This window comes from Bombina bombina, chromosome 4, assembly GCF_027579735.1.
Source record: "Bombina bombina isolate aBomBom1 chromosome 4, aBomBom1.pri, whole genome shotgun sequence".
Taxonomy (NCBI): Eukaryota; Metazoa; Chordata; class Amphibia; order Anura; family Bombinatoridae; genus Bombina; species Bombina bombina.
In genome coordinates this window covers 873,471,033-873,494,435 of record NC_069502.1, presented here as the reverse complement: position 1 = coordinate 873,494,435, position 23,403 = coordinate 873,471,033, and the positions used below count along the sequence as shown (strand labels likewise).

General features: G+C 43.6%; 1 protein-coding gene across 2 annotated transcripts in view; it reads left to right on the top strand.

Moving 5' to 3' along the window:
• Window positions 1–23,403, top strand: part of LOC128657386 (gastrula zinc finger protein XlCGF17.1) — a 101,561-nt gene that overhangs the window by 63,175 nt on the left and 14,983 nt on the right. For both annotated transcript variants that reach the window (XM_053711718.1, XM_053711717.1), the window contains exon 5: window positions 1,379–1,483. In XM_053711718.1, the coding sequence (XP_053567693.1) occupies window positions 1,379–1,483 (105 nt within the window). The remainder of the gene's footprint in view (window positions 1–1,378; window positions 1,484–23,403) is intronic.

Below are 23,403 nucleotides of genomic sequence, written 5' to 3'. Positions count from 1 at the left end.
AGACTGCGCTAGGGTATTGCTAGTCCTGTATGTGTAGCAGATATTATGCACCTGCTCTCAGTGGGAGTCGGACTGCGGTAGGGTATTGCTAGTTCTGTATGTGTAGCAGATATCATGCTCCTGCTCTCAGTAGGAGTCGGACTGTGCTAGGGTGTTGCTAGTCCTGTATGTGTAGCAGATATTGTGCTCCTGCTCTCAGTGGGAGTCAGACTGTGCTAGGGTATTGCTAGTCCTGTATGTGTAGCAGATATTATGCACCTGCTCTCAGTGGGAGTCGGACTGCGCTAGGGTATTGCTAGTTCTGTATGTGTAGCAGATATCATGCTCCTGCTCTCAGTGGGAGTCGGACTGCGGTAGGGTGTTGCTAGTTCTGTATGTATAGCAGATATTATGTTCCTGCTCTCAGTGGGAGTCGGATTGCGGTAGGGTATTGCTAGTCCTGTATGTGTAGCAGATATTGTGCTCCTGCTCTCAGTGGGAGTCGGACTGCGCTAGGGTGTTGCTAGTTCTGTATGTGTAGCAGATATTGTGCTCCTGCTCTCAGTGGGAGTCGGATTGCGGTAGGGTATTGCTAGTCCTGTATGTGTAGCAGATCATGTGCTCCTGCTCTCTGTGGGAGTGGGACTGTGCTAGGCTGTTGCTAGTTCTGTATGTGTAGCAGATATTGTGCTCCTGCTCTCAGTGGGAGTCGGACTACGCTAGGGTTTTGCTAGTTCTGTATGTGTAGCAGATATTATGCTCCTGCTCTCAGTGGGAGTCGGACTACACTAGGCTGTTTCTAGTTCTGTATGTGTAGCAGATATTGTGCTCCTGCTCTCAGTGGGAGTCGGACTACGCTAGGGTTTTGCTAGTTCTGTATGTGTAGCAGATATCATGCTCCTGCTCTCAGTGGGAGTCGGACTACGCTAGGGTTTTGCTAGTTCTGTATGTGTAGCAGATATTATGCTCCTGCTCTCAGTGGGAGTCGGACTACGCTAGGCTGTTGCTAGTTCTGTATGTGTAGCAGATATTGTGCTCCTGCTCTCAGTGGGAGTCGGACTACGCTAGGGTTTTGCTAGTTCTGTATGTGTAGCAGATATTATGCTCCTGCTCTCAGTGGGAGTCGGACCGCAGGAGGGTATTGCTAGTTCTGTATGTGTAGCAGATATTATCCTCCTGCTCTCAGTGGGAGTCGGACTGTGCTAGGGTTTTGCTAGTTCTGTATGTGTAGCAGATTGTGTTTAAAGCCCTCTTTCAGCTAAAAAGATAAGAGAGAAAATGACCACAGTTTGAGTATTTGATGCTATTGTCTGTCAGGGAAATGCACAAACTGTTTTATGGTAAAGTTATAAAAACTAGATAATGGGATATAAAAACTGAATTTGCTTTATTTGTACAGATGAAGATAACGCTGATATAGTGAAAGTTGAAATAACAGAAGATCTGTGTATGACGACTCAGGAGGAAGCCTCGGATGAGGAAACCAGTGATATTATCAACCCAGGTGAGTGCACATGTGTGATGTGTCTGAGGGACACTTGTGTGCATGTATGTTTTCTCTGATGGATGTAGGTTTCTGATGAATGTGCACGTATGTTGTATATGTGGGATGCAGGTTACAGGTATGTGTGCATGTGTGTTGTGTGTAAGGGATGCTGGTTACAGGTGAGTGCACATGTGTTGTGTGTGAGGGATGTGGCTTACAAATAAGTGTGCATGTATTGTGTATGAGGAATGCATGTTACAGGTTTGTGTGTATGCGTGTTGTGTGTGAGGGATGCAGGTTACAGGTGAATGCACATGTGTTGTGTGTGCGTGTGAGGGATGCAGGTTACAGGTGAGTGTGCATGTGTGTTGTGTCTGTGGCATGCAGATTACAGATGAGTGAATATGTGTGTTGTGTCTGTGGTATGCAGATTACAGATGAGTGTATATGTGTGTTGTGTCTGTGGCATGCAGGTTACAGGTGAGTGTATATGTGTGTGTTGTCTGTGGCATGTAGGTTACAGATGAGTGTATATGTGTTTAGTGTGTGAGGGATGCAAGTTACAGATGAGTGTATATGTGTGTTGTTTCTGTGGCATGCAGGTTACTGACGAGTGTATATGTGTGTTGTGTCTGTAGCATGCAAGTTATAGACAAGTGTATATATGTGCTGTGTCTGTGGGGTGCAGGTTACAGATGAGTGTGTTGTGTGTGTGGCATGCAGGTTACAGGTGAGTGTATGTGTGTGTGTGGCATACAGGTTGCAGGTATGTGTATGTGTGTGTGTGGCATGCAGGTTGCAGGTGAGTGTATGTGTATGGTGTGTCAGTGGCATGCAGGTTGCAGGTGAGTGTATATATGTGTTGTGTGTGTGTGTGTGGCATTTAGGTTACAGGTGAGTGTATGTGTGTGTGTGTGGCATGCAGGTTGCAGATGAGTGTAAATATGTGTTGTGTCTGTGGCATGCAGGTTACAGGTGAGTGTATATGTGTGTTTGTGTGTGTGTGTGTGTGTGTGGCATGCAGGTTACAAGTGAGTGTATATGTGTGTTGTCAGTGGCATGCAGGTTGCAGGTTAGTGTATATGTATGTTGTGTCTGTGGCATGCAGGTTACAGGTGAGTGTATATGTGTGTTGTGTGTGCGTGTGAGGGATGCAGGTTACAGGTGAGTGTGCATGTGTGTTGTGTCTGTGGCATGCAGATTACAGATGAGTGAATATGTGTGTTGTGTCTGTGGTATGCAGATTACAGATGAGTGTATATGTGTGTTGTGTCTGTGGCATGCAGGTTACAGGTGAGTGTATATGTGTGTGTTGTCTGTGGCATGTAGGTTACAGATGAGTGTATATGTGTTTAGTGTGTGAGGGATGCAAGTTACAGATGAGTGTATATGTGTGTTGTTTCTGTGGCATGCAGGTTACTGACGAGTGTATATGTGTGTTGTGTCTGTAGCATGCAAGTTATAGACAAGTGTATATATGTGCTGTGTCTGTGGGGTGCAGGTTACAGATGAGTGTGTTGTGTGTGTGGCATGCAGGTTACAGGTATGTGTATGTGTGTGTGTGGCATACAGGTTGCAGGTATGTGTATGTGTGTGTGTGGCATGCAGGTTGCAGGTGAGTGTATGTGTATGGTGTGTCAGTGGCATGCAGGTTGCAGGTGAGTGTATATATGTGTTGTGTGTGTGTGTGTGGCATTTAGGTTACAGGTGAGTGTATGTGTGTGTGTGTGGCATGCAGGTTGCAGATGAGTGTAAATATGTGTTGTGTCTGTGGCATGCAGGTTACAGGTGAGTGTATATGTGTGTTTGTGTGTGTGTGTGTGTGTGTGGCATGCAGGTTACAAGTGAGTGTATATGTGTGTTGTCAGTGGCATGCAGGTTGCAGGTAGTGTATATGTATGTTGTGTCTGTGGCATGCAGGTTACAGGTGAGTGTATATGTGTGTTGTGTGTGCGTGTGAGGGATGCAGGTTACAGGTGAGTGTGCATGTGTGTTGTGTCTGTGGCATGCAGATTACAGATGAGTGAATATGTGTGTTGTGTCTGTGGTATGCAGATTACAGATGAGTGTATATGTGTGTTGTGTCTGTGGCATGCAGGTTACAGGTGAGTGTATATGTGTGTGTTGTCTGTGGCATGTAGGTTACAGATGAGTGTATATGTGTTTAGTGTGTGAGGGATGCAAGTTACAGATGAGTGTATATGTGTGTTGTTTCTGTGGCATGCAGGTTACAGACGAGTGTATATGTGTGTTGTGTCTGTAGCATGCAAGTTATAGACAAGTGTATATATGTGCTGTGTCTGTGGGGTGCAGGTTACAGATGAGTGTATATGTATGTTGTGTGTGTGGCATGCAGGTTACAGGTGAGTGTATGTGTATGTGTGTGTGTGGCATGCAGGTTGCAGGTGAGTGTATGTGTATGGTGTGTCAGTGGCATGCAGGTTGCAGGTGAGTGTATATATGTGTTGTGTGTGTGTGTGTGTGTGTGGCATGTAGGTTACAGGTGAGTGTATGTGTGTGTGTGTGGCATGCAGGTTGCAGATGAGTGTAAATATGTGTTGTGTCTGTGGCATGCAGGTTACAGGTGAGTGTATATGTGTGTTTGTGTGTGTGTGGCATGCAGGTTACAAGTGAGTGTATATGTGTGTTGTCAGTGGCATGCAGGTTGCAGGTTAGTGTATATGTATGTTGTGTCTGTGGCATGCAGGTTACAGGTGAGTGTATATGTGTGTTGTGTCTGTGGCATGCAGGTTGCAGATGAGTGTATATGTGTAGTGTATATGTGTGTTGTATCTGTGGCATGCAGGTTGCAGATGAGTGTATATGTGTGTTGTGTCAGTGGCATGCAGGTTACAGGTGAGTGTATATGTGTGTTGTGTGTGTATATGTGGCATGCAAGTTACAGGTGAGTGTATATGTGTGTTGTGTGTGTATATGTGGCATGCAGGTTACAGGTGAGTGTATATGTGTGTTGTATGCAGGTTACAGGTGATTGTATATGTGTGTTGTGTGTGTGTGTGTGTGTGTGTGTGTGTGGCATGCAGGTTCCAGTTGAGTGTATATGTGTGTGTGGTGTGTGTGTGTGTGTGGCATGCAGGTTTCAGATGAGTGTATATGTGTGTTGTGTCAGTGGCATGCAGGTTACAGGTGAGTGCATATGTGTGTTGTGTGTGTGTGTGTGTGTGTGTGTGTGTGTGGCATGCAGGTTACAGGTGAGTGTATAAGTGAGTTGTGTCTGTGGCATGCAGGTTACAGGTGAGTGTATATATGTCTTGTGTCTGTGGCATGCAGGTTACAGGTGAGTGTATATGTGTGTTTGTGTGTGTGTGGCATGCAGATTACAGGTGAGTGTATATGTGTGTTGTCAGTGGCATGCAGGTTACAGGTGATTGTATATGTGAGTTGTGTCTGTGGCATGCAGGTTACAGGTGAGTGTATATATGTCTTGTGTCTGTGGCATGCAGGTTACAGGTGAGTGTATATGTGTGTTTGTGTGTGTGTGGCATGCAGGTTACAGGTGAGTGTATATGTGTGTTGTCAGTGGCATGCAGGTTACAGGTGAGTGTATATGTGTGTTGTGTCTGTGGGATGCAGGTTGCAGATGAGTGTATATGTGCGTTGTGTGTGGGATGCAGGTTGCAGATGAGTGTATATGTGTGTTGTGTCTGTAGCATGCAAGTTACAGATGAGTGTATATGTAGGTTGTGTCTGTGGGATGCAGGTTACAGATGAGTGTATATGTAGGTTGTGTCTGTGGGATGCAGGTTACAGATGAGTGTATATGTGTGTTGTGTGTGGCATGCAGGTTACAGATGAGTGTATATGTGTGTTGTGTGTGGCATGCAGGTTACAGATGAGTGTATATGTGTGTTGTGTGTGAGGGATGCAGGTTACAGGTGAGTAGGCACATGCGTTGTGTATGAGGGGGAGGAGGTTACAAGTGAGTGTGCATGTGTGTTGTGTTGTGTGTGTGTGGCATGCAGGTTACAGGTGAGTGTATATATGTGTTGTGTCAGTGGCATGCAGGTTACAGGTGAGTGTATAAGTGAGTTGTGTCTGTGGCATGCAGGTTACAGGTGAGTGTATATATGTCTTGTGTCTGTGGCATGCAGGTTACAGGTGAGTGTATATGTGTGTTTGTGTGTGTGTGGCATGCAGATTACAGGTGAGTGTATATGTGTGTTGTCAGTGGCATGCAGGTTACAGGTGATTGTATATGTGAGTTGTGTCTGTGGCATGCAGGTTACAGGTGAGTGTATATATGTCTTGTGTCTGTGGCATGCAGGTTACAGGTGAGTGTATATGTGTGTTTGTGTGTGTGTGGCATGCAGGTTACAGGTGAGTGTATATGTGTGTTGTCAGTGGCATGCAGGTTACAGGTGAGTGTATATGTGTGTTGTGTCTGTGGGATGCAGGTTGCAGATGAGTGTATATGTGCGTTGTGTGTGGGATGCAGGTTGCAGATGAGTGTATATGTGTGTTGTGTCTGTAGCATGCAAGTTACAGATGAGTGTATATGTAGGTTGTGTCTGTGGGATGCAGGTTACAGATGAGTGTATATGTAGGTTGTGTCTGTGGGATGCAGGTTACAGATGAGTGTATATGTGTGTTGTGTGTGGCATGCAGGTTACAGATGAGTGTATATGTGTGTTGTGTGTGGCATGCAGGTTACAGATGAGTGTATATGTGTGTTGTGTGTGAGGGATGCAGGTTACAGGTGAGTAGGCACATACGTTGTGTATGAGGGGGAGGAGGTTACAAGTGAGTGTGCATGTGTGTTGTGTTGTGTGTGTGTGGCATGCAGGTTACAGGTGAGTGTATATATGTGTTGTGTCAGTGGCATGCAGGTTTCAGGTGAGTGTATATGTGTGTTGTGTGTGGCATGCAGGTTACAGGTGAGTGTATATGTGTGTTGTATTGTGTGTGTGTGTGTGGCATGCAGGTTACAGATGAGTGTATATGTGTGTTGTGTCTGTGGCATGCAGGTTACCGGTGAGTGTATATGTGTGTTGTGTGTGTGTGTGGCATGCAGATTGCAGATAAGTGTATATATGTGTTGTGTCTATGGTATGTAGATTACAGATGAGTGTATATGTGTGTTGTCTGTGGCATGCAGGTTACAGATGAGTGTATATGTGTTTAGTGTGTGAGGGATGCAAGTTACAGGTGAGTGTATATGTGTGGTGTGTCTGTGGCATGCAGGTTACAGACAAGTGTATATGTGTGTTGTGTCTATGACATGTAGGTTACAAATTAGTGTATATGTGTGTTGTGTCTGTAGCATGCAGGTTACAGATGAGTGTATATGTGTGTTGTGTGTGTGTGTGTGTGTGGCATGCAGGTTACAGGTGAGTGTGTGTGGCATGCAGGTTGCAGGTTAGTGTATGTGTGTGGTGTGTCAGTGGCATGCAGGTTACAGGTGAGTGTATATGTGTGTGTGTGTGTGTGTGGCATGCAGGTTACAGGTGAGTGTATGTGTGTGTGTGTGGCATGCAGGTTACAGGTGAGTGTGTTGTGTGTGTGGCATGCAGGTTGCAGGTGAGTGTATATGTGTGTGTGTGTGTGGCATGCAGGTTGCAGATGAGTGTAAATGTGTGTTGTGTCTGTGGCATGCAGGTTACAGGTGAGTGTATATGTGTGTTGTGTGTGTGTGTGTGTGGCATGCAGGTTGCAGATGAGTGTATATGTGTGTTGTGTCTGTGGCATGCAGGTTGCAGATGAGTGTATATGTGTGTTGTTTCTGTGGCATGCAGGTTACAGATGAGTGTATATGTGTGTTGTGTCTGTGGCATGCAGGTTGCAGATGAGTGTATATGTGTGTTGTGACAGTGACTTGCAGGTTACAGATGAGTTTATATGTGTGTTGTGTCTGTGGCATGCAGGTTACAGGTGAGTGTATATGTGTGTTTGTGTGTGTGTGGCATGCAGGTTACAGGTGAGTGTATATATGTGTTGTGTCTGTGGGATGCAGGTTACAGGTGAGTGTATATGTGTGTTTGTGTGTGTGTGGCATGCAGGTTACAGGTGAGTGTATATGTGTGTTGTCCGTGGCATGCAGGTTACAGGTGAGTGTATATGTGTGTTGTGTCAGTGATATGCAGGTTACAGGTGAGTGTATATATGTGTTGTGTCTGTGGGATGCAGGTTACAGGTGAGTGTATATGTGTGTTGTGTGTGTGTGTGTGTGTGTGTGTGTGTGTGTGTGTGTGGCATGCAGGTTACAGGTGAGTGTATATGTGTGTTGTGTGTGTGGCATGCAGGTTACAGGTGAGTGTATATGTGTGTTGTGTGTGTGGCATGCAGGTTGCAGGTGAGTGTATATGTGTGTGTGTGTGTGGCTTGCAGGTTGCAGATGAGTGTAAATGTGTGTTGTGTCTGTGGCATGCAGGTTACAGGTGAGTGTATATGTGTGTTGTCAGTGGCATGCAGGTTAGTGTATATGTGTGTTGTGTCTGTGGTATGCAGGTTACAGGTGAGTGTATATGTGTGTTGTGTCTGTGGCATGCAGGTTGCAGATGAGTGTATATGTGTGTTGTATCTGTGGCATGCAGGTTGCAGATGAGTGTATATGTGTGTGTTGTGTGTGTGAATATGTGGCATGCAGGTTACAGGTGAGTGCATATGTGTTGTGTGTGTATATATGTGGCATGCAAGTTACAGGTGAGTGTATATGTGTGTTGTATCAGTAGCATGCAGGTTGCAGATGAGTGTATATGTGTGTTGTGTCTGTGGCATGCAGGTTACAGGTGAGTGTATATGTGTGTTGTGTTTGTGTGTGTGTGTGGCATGCAGGTTGCAGATGAGTGTATATGTGTGTTGTGTCTGTGGCATGCAGGTTACAGGTGAGTGTATATGTGTGTTGTGTCTGTGGCATGCAGGTTGCAGATGAGTGTATATGTGTGTTGTATCTGTGGCATGCAGGTTACAGGTGGGTGTATATGTGTGTGTTGTGTGTGTGAATATGTGGCATGCAGGTTACAGGTGAGTGCATATGTGTGTTGTGTGTGTATATATGTGGCATGCAAGTTACAGGTGAGTGTATATGTGTGTTGTCAGTGGCATGCAGGTTACAGGTGAGTGTATATGTGTGTTGTATGCAGTTTACAGGTGATTGTATATGTGCGTTGTGTGTGTTTGTGGCATGCAGGTTCCAGTTGAGTGTATATATGTGTGTGTGGTGTGTGTGTGTGTGTGGCATGCAGGTTGCAGACAAGTGTATATATGTGTGTGTGTCTGTGGCATGCAGGTTTCAGGTGAGTGTATATGTGTGTTGTGTCTGTGGCATGCAGGTTACAGATGAGTGTATATGTGTGTTGTGTCAGTGGCATGCAGGTTACAGGTCAGTGTATATGTGTGCTGTGTGTGTGTGGCATGCAGGTTACAGGTGAGTGTATATGTGTGTTGTATGCAGGTTACAGGTGAGTGTATATGTGTGTGGTGTGTGTGTGTGGCATGCAGGTTGCAGATGAGTGTATATGTGAGTTGTGTCTGTGGCATGCAGGTTACAGGTGAGTGTATATGTGTGTTGTATGCAGGTTACAGGTGAGTGTATATGTGTGTGGTGTGTGTGTGGCATGCAGGTTGCAGATGAGTGTATATGTGAGTTGTGTCTGTGGCATGCAGGTTACAGGTGAGTGTATATGTGTGTTGTGTCTGTGGCATGCAGGTTACAGGTGAGTGTATATGTGTGTTTGTGTGTGTGTGGCATGCAGGTTACAGGTGAGTGTATATATGTGTTGTGTCTGTGGGATGCAGGTTACAGGTGAGTGTATATGTGTGTTTGTGTGTGTGTGGCATGCAGGTTACAGGTGAGTGTATATGTGTGTTGTCCGTGGCATGCAGGTTACAGGTGAGTGTATATGTGTGTTGTCCGTGGCATGCAGGTTACAGGTGAGTGTATATGTGTGTTTGTGTGTGTGTGGCATGCAGGTTACAGGTGAGTGTATATATGTGTTGTGTCTGTGGGATGCAGGTTACAGGTGAGTGTATATGTGTGTTTGTGTGTGTGTGGCATGCAGGTTACAGGTGAGTGTATATGTGTGTTGTCCGTGGCATGCAGGTAACAGGTGAGTGTATATGTGTGTTGTGTGTGTGTGGCATGCAGGTTACAGGTGAGTGTATATGTGTGTTGTGTGTGTGGCATGCATGTTACAGGTGAGTGTATATGTGTGTTGTGTTGTGTCTGTGGCATGCAGGTTACAGGTGAGTGTATATGTGTGTTGTGTGTGTGGCATGCAGGTTACAGGTGAGTGTATATGTGTGTTGTGTCTGTGGCATGCAGGTTGCAGGTGAGTGTATATGTGTGTGGTGTTTGTGGCATGCAGGTTACAGGTGAGTGTATATGTGTGTGGTGTGTGTGTGGCATGCAGGTTGCAGATGAGTGTATATGTGTGTTGTGTCAGTGGCATGCAGGTTACAGGTGAGTGTATATGTGTGTTTTTTGTGTGTGTGGCATGCAGATTACAGGTGAGAGTATATGTGTGTGGTGTGTGTGACATGCAGATTGCAGATGAGCATATGTGTGTTGTGTCTGTGGCATGCAGGTTGCAGATGAGTGTATATGTGTGTTGTGTCTGTGGCATGCAGGTTGCAGATGAGTGTATATGTGTGTTGTGTCTGTGGCATGCAGGTTGCAGATGAGTGTATATGTGTGTTGTGTTTGTGTGTGTGTGGCATGCAGGTTGCAGATGAGTGTATATGTGTGTTGTGTCTGTGGCATGCAGGTTGCAGATGAGTGTATATGTGTGTTGTGTCTGTGGCATGCAGGTTGCAGATGAGTGTATATGTGTGTTGTGTCTGTGGCATGCAGATTACAGGTGAGTGTATATGTGTGTTGTGTTTGTGTGTGTGTGGCATGCAGGTTGCAGATTAGTGTATATGTTTGTTGTGTCTGTGGCATGCAGGTTGCAGATGAGTGTATATGTGTGTTGTGTCTGTGGCATGCAGATTACAGGTGAGTGTATATGTGTGTTGTGTTTGTGTGTGTGTGGCATGCAGGTTGCAGATTAGTGTATATGTTTGTTGTGTCTGTGGCATGCAGGTTACAGATGAGTGTATATGTGTGTTGTATCAGTAGCATGCAGGTTGCAGATGAGTGTATATGTGTGTTGTGTCTGTGGCATGCAGGTTACAGGTGAGTGTATATGTGTGTTGTGTTTGTGTGTGTGTGTGGCATGCAGGTTGCAGATGAGTGTATATGTGTGTTGTGTCTGTGGCATGCAGGTTGCAGATGAGTGTATATGTGTGTTGTTTCTGTGGCATGCAGGTTACAGATGAGTGTATATGTGTGTTGTGTCTGTGGCATGCAGGTTGCAGATGAGTGTATATGTGTGTTGTGACAGTGGCATGCAGGTTACAGATGAGTTTATATGTGTGTTGTGTCTGTGGCATGCAGGTTACAGATGAGTGTATATGTGTGTTGTGTCAGTGGCATGCAGTTTACAGGTGAGTGTATATGTGTGTTGTGTGTGTGTGTGTGGCATGCAGGTTACAGGTGAGTGTATATGTGTGTGGTGTGTGTGACATGCAGGTTGCAGGTGAGTGTATGTGTGTTGTGTCTTTGGCATGCAGGTTGCGGATGAGTGTATATGTGTGTTGTCTGTGGCATGCAGGTTGCAGATGAGTGTATATGTGTGTTGTGTCTGTGGCATGCAGGTTGCAGATGAGTGTATATGTGTGTTGTGTCTGTGGCATGCAGATTACAGGTGAGTGTATATGTGTGTTGTGTTTGTGTGTGTGTGGCATGCAGGTTGCAGATTAGTGTATATGTTTGTTGTGTCTGTGGCATGCAGATTACAGGTGAGTGTATATGTGTGTTGTGTTTGTGTGTGTGTGGCATGCAGGTTGCAGATTAGTGTATATGTTTGTTGTGTCTGTGGCATGCAGGTTACAGATGAGTGTATATGTGTGTTGTATCAGTAGCATGCAGGTTGCAGATGAGTGTATATGTGTGTTGTGTCTGTGGCATGCAGGTTACAGGTGAGTGTATATGTGTGTTGTGTTTGTGTGTGTGTGTGGCATGCAGGTTGCAGATGAGTGTATATGTGTGTTGTGTCTGTGGCATGCAGGTTGCAGATGAGTGTATATGTGTGTTGTTTCTGTGGCATGCAGGTTACAGATGAGTGTATATGTGTGTTGTGACAGTGGCATGCAGGTTACAGATGAGTTTATATGTGTGTTGTGTCTGTGGCATGCAGGTTACAGATGAGTGTATATGTGTGTTGTGTCAGTGGCATGCAGTTTACAGGTGAGTGTATATGTGTGTTGTGTGTGTGTGTGTGGCATGCAGGTTACAGGTGAGTGTATATGTGTGTGGTGTGTGTGACATGCAGGTTGCAGGTGAGTGTATGTGTGTTGTGTCTTTGGCATGCAGGTTGCGGATGAGTGTATATGTGTGTTGTCTGTGGCATGCATGTTGCAGATGAGTGTTTATGTGTGTTGTGTCTGTGGCATGCAGGTTAAAGGTGAGTGTATGTGTGTGTTGTGTGTGTGTGGCATGCAGGTTGCAGATGAGTGTATATGTGTGCTGTGTCTGTGGCATGCAGGTTAAAGGTGAGTGTATTTGTGGATTGTGTGTGTCTGTGTGTGTGTGGCATGCAGGTTGCAGATGAGTGTATTTGTGTGTTGTGTCAGTGGAATGCAGGTTACAGGTGAATGTATATGTGTGTTTTGTGTGTGTGTGTCATGCAGGTTACAGGTGAGTGTATATATGTGTGTGTGTGGCATGCAGGTTACAGGTGAGTGTATATGTGTTTTGTGTCAGTGGTATGCAGGTTATAGGTGAGTGTATATGTGTGTGTGGCATGCAGGTTACAGGTGAGTGTATATGTGTGTGTGTGGCATGCAGGTTACATGTGAGTGTATATGTGTGTTGTGTCAGTGGCATGCAGGTTACAGGTGAATGTATATGTGTGTTTTGTGTGTGTGTGTCATGCAGGTTACAGGTGAGTGTATATATGTGTGTGTGTGGCATGCAGGTTACAGGTGAGTGTATATGTGTTTTGTGTCAGTGGTATGCAGGTTATAGGTGAGTGTATATGTGTGTGTGGCATGCAGGTTACAGGTGAGTGTATATGTGTGTGTGTGGCATGCAGGTTACATGTGAGTGTATATGTGTGTTGTGTCAGTGGCATGCAGGTTACAGGTGAGTATATGTGTGCTGTGTGTGTGTGTGTCATGCAGGTTACATGTGAGTGTATATGTGTGTGTGTGTGGCATGCAGGTTACAGATGAGTGTATATGTGTTTTGCATGTGAGGGATGCATATTTTTCTTATCTGTCCCTGGTACCAGAGTCACTACTGAATCTGTGTTTCTGCCCAGGACCTCATCATGGTTCCTACTGTATCCTAGCTCTTATCCAAGACCACAACAGAACTACTTGCCACCTCCCTGCAGCTACCTCCTGCTATTCCTACTCCACGTCAACCTACTTCTTCTTTGTATACCTACTACTTGATATACTATCCCATTCCTTAAAGGGGCATGAAAGACAAAATTTTTCTTTCATGATTCAGAAAAACATGCAATTTTAAACAACTTTCTAATTTACTTCTATTATCTAATTTGCTTAATTCTCTTGATATGCTTTGTTGAAAAGCATATCTTGATAGGCTCAGTAGCTGCTGATTGGTTACTGCACAAAGGGGCAGCCTAGGTTTTGGAGAAATAGACAGAATAAGAACAAAACTAAGAAAGTTGTATCTTTTTCAGAAAGTGAATGTCAGGTTTCAGTCAAGATCCTATATTTCCCTGTAAGGAGAGATATAAGGATAGATTGTGAATCCAACTGTAGATAAAAGTATCTTGTAATAAATATAGTATCACTTTCAAAATTATAGGAGTGTGGAAGAATTGTTGACTTAGGAAGGAAATGGAATTAAATGAAAATGGTTTCATTTATTAAGGCAACAATCCTACCATTACTATTAGGTTAACTTATCATAATCATAACCTATAGCCAATAGGTGGCAACAAATTTGGCAGGTTATGTTATAAATAAAAACCTTGTGATGAATTTTACAAGTAAATGTATAATTTGTTAAGGCAGAAAGTATGGATGTTAACAGGCAAATATTAAATAAACCAACTAGGTTAACTGTACCAGAGAGAGAAAGTCCGGAGTCAAGGAAGTAAAAGTATCGATACCGGAGGTAAATGCTTACTGTTACCGCTTTGGATTAGCCTGAAGGAGTTGAGGATCGAATTTGGAACACGCTAGGAGAGCGTGTGTAACAAGCGTGTGCTGCGGCTTCCCGATGGTAAGAGGTACAGCTGAGATGGCGGGTGACGTCACCACGGACTCCGGCTCCGAAGGTAACACAGACAGCTGCGGTAGACAGCGTGATTAGCTTGTGAAACTGTCAGTTGCGAGAAAGCTGAATACTGTTCGTTCAGAGAACGAAATTGGAATGAGATGGAACTTGTAACTTTAGAAATTTGCAACAAAGTAGAAACGAATTGTAGCAATGGTCCAAAGACTTGTAGTAATAATTCCAGGAGAGGCTAAGGTAAATGACTGATGTAGTCAAAAATTACTAAGCAATGAGTGATCTGAGGGTGGGGTTTTTATACAGATGGCAACTGGTGTCAGGTATCCTTAAAGGTACAGGTGTAAATCATGACAGAACTCCCCCCTCAAAGATCCACTCCGGGGATCATGGTTTGGGTCTATCAGGATTTCTTCTGTGGAACAAAGAAACCAAACGGGGTGCAGAGAGGTTCGTAGCAGGTTCCCAGGAATCGTCCTCATCCGGATAACCCTTCCAATGTACTAAGTATTGAAGTTGTCCCCCATGACGACGAGAATCTTTAATAGAGGCGACCTCATATTCCAAGTCCACATCATGAAGTATATCAGGATCCTTAGGTATGGAATCGTCATTCCGTGTAGACTTGTAAGGCTTCAATAATGATACATGGAACGTGGGGTGTATTCGGAATTTGTCAGGCAATGAAAGAGTAACAGCATTTTGATTCACTATTGCTTTAATAGAATAGGGACCAATGAATAAGGAGGACAATTTACGGGACGGATATGGTAACCTCAAGTTATGTGTTGATAACCAGACTTTGTCCCCGATTTGATAATTTGGCGATGGTAAATGTTTTCTATCATAGTAGAGTTTATGCAAAGTCTTAGAGTGAGCAATATTGTCTTTTACTGTAGTGAACGTATCAGATATGGTGTTGATTAAGTCATTGACTTGTGGGCAAGAACTATCCTGTAAATCTTCCTGGTGAAATATGGGATGGAACCCGTAGTTGATGTAGAAGGGTGAGAACTTAGTGGTACTATTCACAGAATTGTTGTATGCAAATTCCGCATATGTTAACAGAGATGACCAGTTATCCTGTTTGTTGTTAATGAAACAGCGTAAGAACTGCTCAAGCCATTGATTAGTCCTCTCCGTCTGCCCATTAGTCTGAGGGTGGAAAGAGGTGCTTAACCGACGGCGTATTTTCAATGTTTTACATAATTCATGCCAAAATCTACTAGTGAATTGGGTTCCACGATCTGATGTTATACTAAGTGGTAACCCATGATATTTGATGACATGATGTATAAGAAGCTGAGCTGTTTCTGAAGAGGTTGGTAATTTAGTGGTAGGAATGAAGTGTGCCATCTTGCTGAAGATATCGACAACAACCAATATGGTTGTATGATTGGAAGACCTAGGTAATTCTACTATAAAGTCTAGTGCTATGTCAGTCCAAGGTCGTGATGGTATAGGTAAAGGTAGTAAGTGCCCTGTGGGACGTTGGTGTTGTGTCTTGGAGACTGTACATATTTTACAAGAACTTATGTAGTCAGTAATATCAGTTTTCATACTAGGCCACCAAAAATGCCTGGTAATCAATTCTGTAGTTTTTGAAATTCCAGGATGACCTGCTAAAGGAGTGTCGTGATAGTTATACAGAATTTTCTCTCTTAATGTGTGTGGTACATATACAAGGTTGTCATGATAATAAAGACCATTGGTTCCCAATGTTACTAGTGTTTTAGGTAATTCAGAATCTGATACTAGATGTGTTTTTAATAGGCTAGTTATATCCTCTGTGAGACCTATGATGTTATCATGAGGAATTATTGAGTGATGAGCATTTTGAGAAAAAGGTTTATCTGGTATTCTAGAGAGTGCATCTGCTTTCAAATTTTTGTTAGAAGGTCTATAAGTTATTAAATAATTAAATCTATTGAAGAATAGATTCCATCGCACCTGGCGAGCTGTAAGAGTTCTGTTTGTTTTTAAGTATTGTAAGTTCCTGTGGTCAGTGTATATTAAAATGGGTAAAGTGGTTCCTTCTAACAGATGCCTCCAGTGTTCAAAGGAGGCCTTAATGGCTAGAAGTTCCTTCTCTTCTATTGCATAATTGATTTCTGATTCTGACATCACCCGTGAAAAGAAAGCAACAGGATGTAGTGGGTGTTTTAAACTCTGTCTTTGTGACAGAACTGCTCCAATAGCGTAGTCTGAAGCATCTACTTCAATGACGTATTGTAATGAGGGGTTAGGGTATGACAGAATAGGTGCGGAAGTGAATCTATGTTTTAATGTTTCAAATGCTTTTTGTGCTTCCTCAGACCAGTGGAATTTGATGTTATTCTTTGTGAGGCTAGTGAGGGGTTTAGAGATATGAGCAAAGTTTTTAATAAACTTTCTGTAAAAGTTTGCGAACCCCATAAACCTCTGTATATGTTTCTTGGAAGTAGGGGTAGGCCATTCCAAGATAGCTGTTATTTTATTTTTTTCCATATCTATTCCTTCAGGAGAAATTACATAACCCAAAAAAGTAATACTATTGGAGTTAAAGATACATTTTTCTGGCTTTGCATACAAGTGGTGCTGACGTAACCTAGAGAGTACAGTGCGAACATGTTTTATATGATCTGACTTAGATTTTGAGTATATAAGTATGTCGTCTAAATAAATGACAACATATATATCTAACAGATCTTTAAACACATCATTTATTAGATACTGAAAGGTGGCGGGCGCATTGCAAAGCCCGAATGGCATCACTGTATATTCGTACAGTCCGTAACGCGTACGGAAAGCAGTGAGCCATTCGTCTCCTTGTCTTACTCTTATGAGGTTATATGCACCTCTCAGGTCTAATTTAGTAAAGTATGAAACCCCCTCAAGTCTTTCGATTAATTCTGGAATTAGGGGTAGTGGATACCTGTTTTTTACAGTTCTACGATTAAGTTCTCTGTAATCCACTATGGGTCTAATTGTGCCATCTTTATTCTTGACAAAGAACATTCCAGCTCCAGCTGGAGAGGTTGATGGTCTTATAAACCCCTTACGAAGATTCTCTTCTAAGTAATATTTTAAATACTCTAATTCATTTTTGGAAAGAGGGAAAATATGCCCACATGGTATATCAGCCCCAGGAACAAGGTCTATAGGACAGTCATACTTCCTATGGGGAGGAAGATTTTCTGACTCTCTCTTGCAGAATACGTCAGAAAATTCAGAGTATTCAGATGGTATGTTAATATGCTCAGTTTGTAAAATGTAATGACTGGATATACAGGTTGTTTTACAATAATCAGAAGAAAATATAACATCAGAGGTTTTCCAAGATATAGTGGGATCATGTAAATTTAGCCATGAGTAACCTAAAACCAAAGGATATATGGGAGAAGGAATAACGTCAAAGGACACATATTCAATATGTGTTCCCCCTATAGACACTTTTATAGGTATAGTGTGATGTGAGATAGGGCCGGATGATATTTGACTACCATCAATAACTCTGAGCAACACTGGATTTGTCTTCTTTATAAGTGGTATTTTATTTAATATAGTGAAATTCAAATCCATATAATTAGTGCTGGCTCCTGAGTCAATGATCGCCTTGGAGGTTACTCGTTGGTTCTCCCACTGCAAAATAAGTGTGAGTGAGCAGTTTGTAGATCTGGAACTTTGTACATTATAACAGGTGTTCATGTGTTTTTCCTTACCCCTTTCTTCTGAGTTTTTCTTGAGGATTAAGTGGCCCTTTTATAAATCCTATGTCCATAGCCTCAGGTGTGGAAAATGTTTGACTACGTGTATTTCTTCTGTTATGTGTGATCAGTCCACGGGTCATCATTACTTCTGGGATATAACTCCTCCCCAACAGGAAATGCAAGAGGATTCACCCAGCAGAGCTGCATATAGCTCCTCCCCTCTACGTCAGTCCCAGTCATTCTCTTGCACCCAACGACTAGATAGGATGTGTGAGAGGACTATGGTGATTATACTTAGTTTTTATGACTTCAATCAAAAGTTTGTTATTTTAAAATAGCACCGGAGCGTGTTATTACTTCTCTGGCAGAGTTTGAGGAAGAATCTGACAGAGATTTTTTACTATGATTTTAACCGGAGTCGTTAAGATCATATTGCTGTTCTCGACCATCTGAGGGAGGTAAAGGCTTCAGATCAGGGGACAGCGGGCAGATGAATCTGCATTGAGGTATGTGGCAGTTTTTATTTTCTGAATGGAATTGATGAGAAAAGCCTGCCATACCGTTAAAATGACATGTATGTATACACTTCAGTATTCTGGGGATGGTATTTCACCGGAACTACTGTGTTAAGGTCACTAATCCTTTTAATAACTATTCTCATGTTAAACGTTTTTGCTGGAATGTAGAATCGTTTACATTGCTGAGGTACTGTGTGAATAAATGTTTGGGCATTATTTTCCACTTGGCAGTTTTTTGCTTTAATTGTGACAGTTTCGTTTCTCTTCACTGCTGTGTGGGAGAGGGAGGGGCCGTTTTTGGCGCTCTTTGCTACGCATCAAAAAATTCCAGTCAGCTACTTTTATATGTCCTGCATGATCCGGTTCATCTCTGACAGATCTCAGGGGTCTTCAAACTTCTTTGAAGGGAGGTAAATTCTCTCAGCAGAGCTGTGAGAATTCTTATAGTGACTGTGTATAAAAAACGTTGTTTTGTTTTTCTTATGTACAAATTTAATTAGTGTTGTTTTTTACTAATGGGAACAAACCTTTGCTAAAAGTTGTGTTGTTTTAAAATTTGATGCAATAACTGTTTTTCAGTTCATTATTTCAACTGTCATTTAATCGTTAGTACCTCTTTGAGGCACAGTACGTTTTTTGCTAAAAAAGATTATAACCAAGTTGTAAGTTTTTTGCTAGTGTGTTAAACATGTCTGACTCAGAGGAAGATATCTGTGTCATTTGTTCCAATGCCAAGGTGGAGCCCAATAGAAATTTATGTACTAACTGTATTGATGCTACTTTAAATAAAAGTCAATCTGTACAATGTGAACAAATTTCACCAAACAGCGAGGGGAGAGTTATGCCGACTAACTCGCCTCACGCGACAGTACCTGCATCTCCCGCCCGGGAGGTGCGTGATATTTTGGCGCCTAGTACATCTGGGCGGCCATTACAGATAACATTACAAGATATGGCTACTGTTATGACTGAAGTTTTGTCTAAATTACCTGAACTAAGAGGCAAGCGTGATCACTCTGGGGTGAGAACAGAGTGCGCTGACAATGCTAGGGCCATGTCTGATACTGCGTCACAGCTCGCAGAGCATGAGGACGGAGAGCTTCATTCTGTGGGTGACGGTTCTGATCCAAACAGATTGGACTCAGATATTTCAAATTTTAAATTTAAATTGGAGAACCTCCGTGTACTACTAGGGGAGGTCTTAGCAGCTCTCAACGATTGTAACACTGTTGCAATACCAGAGAAACTGTGTAGGTTGGATAAATACTTTGCGGTACCGGCGAGTACTGACGTTTTTCCTATACCTAAGAGACTAACTGAAATTGTTACTAAGGAGTGGGATAGACCCGGTGTGCCGTTCTCACCCCCTCCAATATTTAGAAAGATGTTTCCAATAGACGCCACCACTCGGGACTTATGGCAAACGGTCCCCAAGGTGGAGGGAGCAGTTTCTACTTTAGCTAAGCGTACCACTATCCCGGTGGAGGATAGCTGTGCTTTCTCAGATCCAATGGATAAAAAATTAGAGGGTTACCTTAAGAAAATGTTTGTTCAACAAGGTTTTATATTACAACCCCTTGCATGTATCGCGCCGATTACGGCTGCGGCAGCATTTTGGATTGAGTCGCTTGAAGAGAACCTTAGTTCCTCTACGCTAGACGACATTACGGACAGGCTTAGAGTCCTTAAACTAGCTAATTCTTTCATTTCGGAGGCCGTAGTACATTTAACCAAACTTACGGCTAAGAACTCAGGATTCGCCATACAGGCACGCAGGGCACTGTGGCTAAAATCCTGGTCAGCTGATGTTACTTCTAAGTCCAAATTACTTAATATACCTTTCAAGGGGCAGTCCTTATTCGGGCCCGGTTTGAAAGAAATTATCGCTGACATTACGGGAGGTAAGGGCCACGCCCTACCTCAAGACAAGGCCAAAGCTAAGGCTAGACAGTCTAATTTTCGTCCCTTTCGGAATTTCAAAACAGGAGCAGCATCAACCTCCACTGCACCAAAACAGGAAGGAGCTGTTGCTCGTTACAGGCAAGGCTGGAAGCCTAACCAGTCCTGGAACAAAAGCAAGCAGGCCAGGAAACCTGCTGCTGCCCCAAAGACAGCATGAACCGAGAGCCCCCGATCCGGGACCGGATCTAGTAGGGGGCAGACTCTCTCTCTTCGCCCAGGCCTGGGCAAGAGATGTTCAGGATCCCTGGGCACTAGAGATCATATCTCAGGGATACCTTCTAGACTTCAAATTATCTCCCCCAAGAGGGAGATTTCATCTGTCAAGGTTGTCAACAAACCAGATAAAGAAAGAAGCGTTTCTACGCTGCGTACAAGATCTGTTAACAATGGGAGTGATCCATCCGGTTCCGTGGTCGGAACAAGGACAAGGGTTCTACTCAAACCTGTTTGTGGTTCCCAAAAAAGAGGGAACTTTCAGGCCAATCTTAGATTTAAAGACTCTAAACAAATTCCTAAGAGTTCCATCGTTCAAAATGGAAACTATTCGGACAATTTTACCCATGATCCAAGAGGGTCAGTACATGACCACAGTGGATTTAAAGGATGCTTACCTTCACATACCGATCCACAAAGATCATCACCGGTATCTAAGGTTTGCCTTCTTAGACAGGCACTACCAGTTTGTAGCTCTTCCATTCGGATTGGCTACGGCTCCAAGAATCTTCACAAAGGTTCTGGGTGCCCTTCTAGCGGTACTAAGACCGCGAGGGATTTCGGTAGCTCCGTACCTAGACGACATTCTAATACAAGCTTCAAGCTTTCAAACTGCCAAGTCTCATACAGAGTTAGTTCTGGCATTTCTAAGGTCGCATGGATGGAAAGTGAACGAAAAGAAGAGTTCTCTCTTTCCTCTCACAAGAGTTCCATTCTTGGGGACTCTTATAGATTCTGTAGAAATGAAGATTTACCTGACAGAAGACAGGTTAACAAAACTTCAAAATGCATGCCGCGTCCTTCATTCCATTCAACACCCGTCAGTAGCTCAATGCATGGAGGTGATCGGCTTAATGGTAGCGGCAATGGACATAGTACCTTTTGCACGCCTACACCTCAGACCGCTGCAACTATGCATGCTAAGTCAGTGGAATGGGGATTACTCAGATTTGTCCCCTACTCTGAATCTGAATCAAGAGACCAGAAATTCTCTTCTATGGTGGCTTCATCGGCCACACCTGTCCAGGGGAATGCCATTCAGCAGGCCAGACTGGACAATTGTAACAACAGACGCCAGCCTACTAGGTTGGGGCGCTGTCTGGAATTCTCTGAAGGCTCAGGGACTATGGAATCAGGAGGAGAGTCTCCTTCCAATAAACATTCTGGAATTGAGAGCAGTTCTCAATGCCCTTCTGGCTTGGCCCCAGTTAATAACTCGGGGGTTCATCAGGTTTCAGTCGGACAACATCACGACTGTAGCTTACATCAACCATCAGGGAGGGACAAGAAGCTCCCTAGCAATGATGGAAGTATCAAAGATAATTCGCTGGGCAGAGTCTCACTCTTGCCACCTGTCAGCAATCCACATCCCGGGAGTGGAGAACTGGGAGGCGGATTTCTTGAGTCGCCAGACTCTTCATCCGGGGGAGTGGGAACTTCATCCGGAGGTCTTTGCCCAAATACTTCGACGTTGGGGCAAACCAGAGATAGATCTCATGGCGTCTCGCCAGAACGCCAAACTTCCTCGCTACGGGTCCAGATCCAGGGATCCGGGAGCAGTTCTGATAGATGCTTTGACAGCACCTTGGAACTTCAGGATGGCTTATGTGTTTCCACCCTTCCCGCTGCTTCCTCGATTGATTGCCAAAATCAAACAGGAGAGAGCATCAGTAATTCTAATAGCACCTGCTTGGCCACGCAGGACTTGGTATGCAGATCTAGTGGACATGTCATCCTGTCCGCCTTGGTCTCTACCTCTGAGACAGGACCTTCTGATACAGGGTCCATTCAAACATCAAAATCTAACTTCTCTGAAGCTGACTGCTTGGAAATTGAACGCTTGATTTTATCAAAACGTGGTTTTTCTGAGTCGGTTATTGATACCCTGATTCAGGCTAGGAAGCCTGTTACCAGAAGGATTTACCATAAAATATGGCGGAAATACCTATACTGGTGCGAATCCAAAGGTTACTCCTGGAGTAAGGTTAGGATCGCTAGGATATTGTCTTTTCTACAAGAAGGTTTAGAAAAGGGTTTATCAGCTAGTTCATTAAAGGGACAGATTTCAGCTCTGTCCATCTTGTTACACAGACGTCTGTCAGAAAATCCAGACGTCCAGTCCTTTTGTCAGGCTTTAGCTAGGATCAAGCCTGTGTTTAAAGCTGTTGCTCCACCATGGAGTTTAAACTTAGTTCTTAACGTTTTACAGGGTGTTCCGTTTGAACCCCTTCATTCCATTGATATAAAAATGTTATCTTGGAAAGTTCTGTTTTTAATGGCTATTTCCTCGGCTCGAAGAGTCTCTGAGTTATCAGCCTTACATTGTGATTCCCCTTATCTGATTTTTCACTCAGACAAGGTAGTTCTGCGTACTAAACCTGGGTTCTTACCTAAGGTAGTCACTAACAGGAACATCAATCAAGAGATTGTTGTCCCATCCTTGTGTCCAAATCCTTCTTCAAAGAAGGAACGTCTTTTACACAATCTGGATGTAGTTCGTGCCCTCAAGTTCTACTTGCAGGCAACTAAGATTTTCGCCAAACTTCTTCCTTGTTTGTCGTTTACTCTGGACAGAGGAGAGGTCAAAAAGCTTCTGCTACCTCTCTCTCTTTTTGGCTTCGTAGCATAATACGTTTAGCCTATGAGACTGCTGGACAGCAGCCTCCTGAAAGAATTACAGCTCACTCCACTAGAGCTGTGGCTTCCACTTGGGCCTTTAAGAATGAGGCCTCTGTTGAACAGATTTGCAAGGCTGCAACTTGGTCTTCGCTTCATACTTTTTCCAAATTTTACAAATTTGACACTTTTGCTTCTTCGGAGGCTATTTTTGGGAGAAAGGTTCTTCAGGCAGTGGTTCCTTCTGTATAATGAGCCTGCCTATCCCTCCCGTCATCCGTGTACTTTTGCTTTGGTTATGGGTATCCCAGAAGTAATGATGACCCGTGGACTGATCACACATAACAGAAGAAAACATAATTTATGCTTACCTGATAAATTCCTTTCTTCTGTTGTGTGATCAGTCCACGGCCCGCCCTGTTTTAAGGCAGGTAAATATCTTTTAAATTATACTCCAGTCACCACTTCACCCTTGGTTACTCCTTTCTCGTTGTTTCTTGGTCGAATGACTGGGACTGACGTAGAGGGGAGGAGCTATATGCAGCTCTGCTGGGTGAATCCTCTTGCATTTCCTGTTGGGGAGGAGTTATATCCCAGAAGTAATGATGACCCGTGGACTGATCACACAACAGAAGAAAGGAATTTATCAGGTAAGCATAAATTATGTTTTTG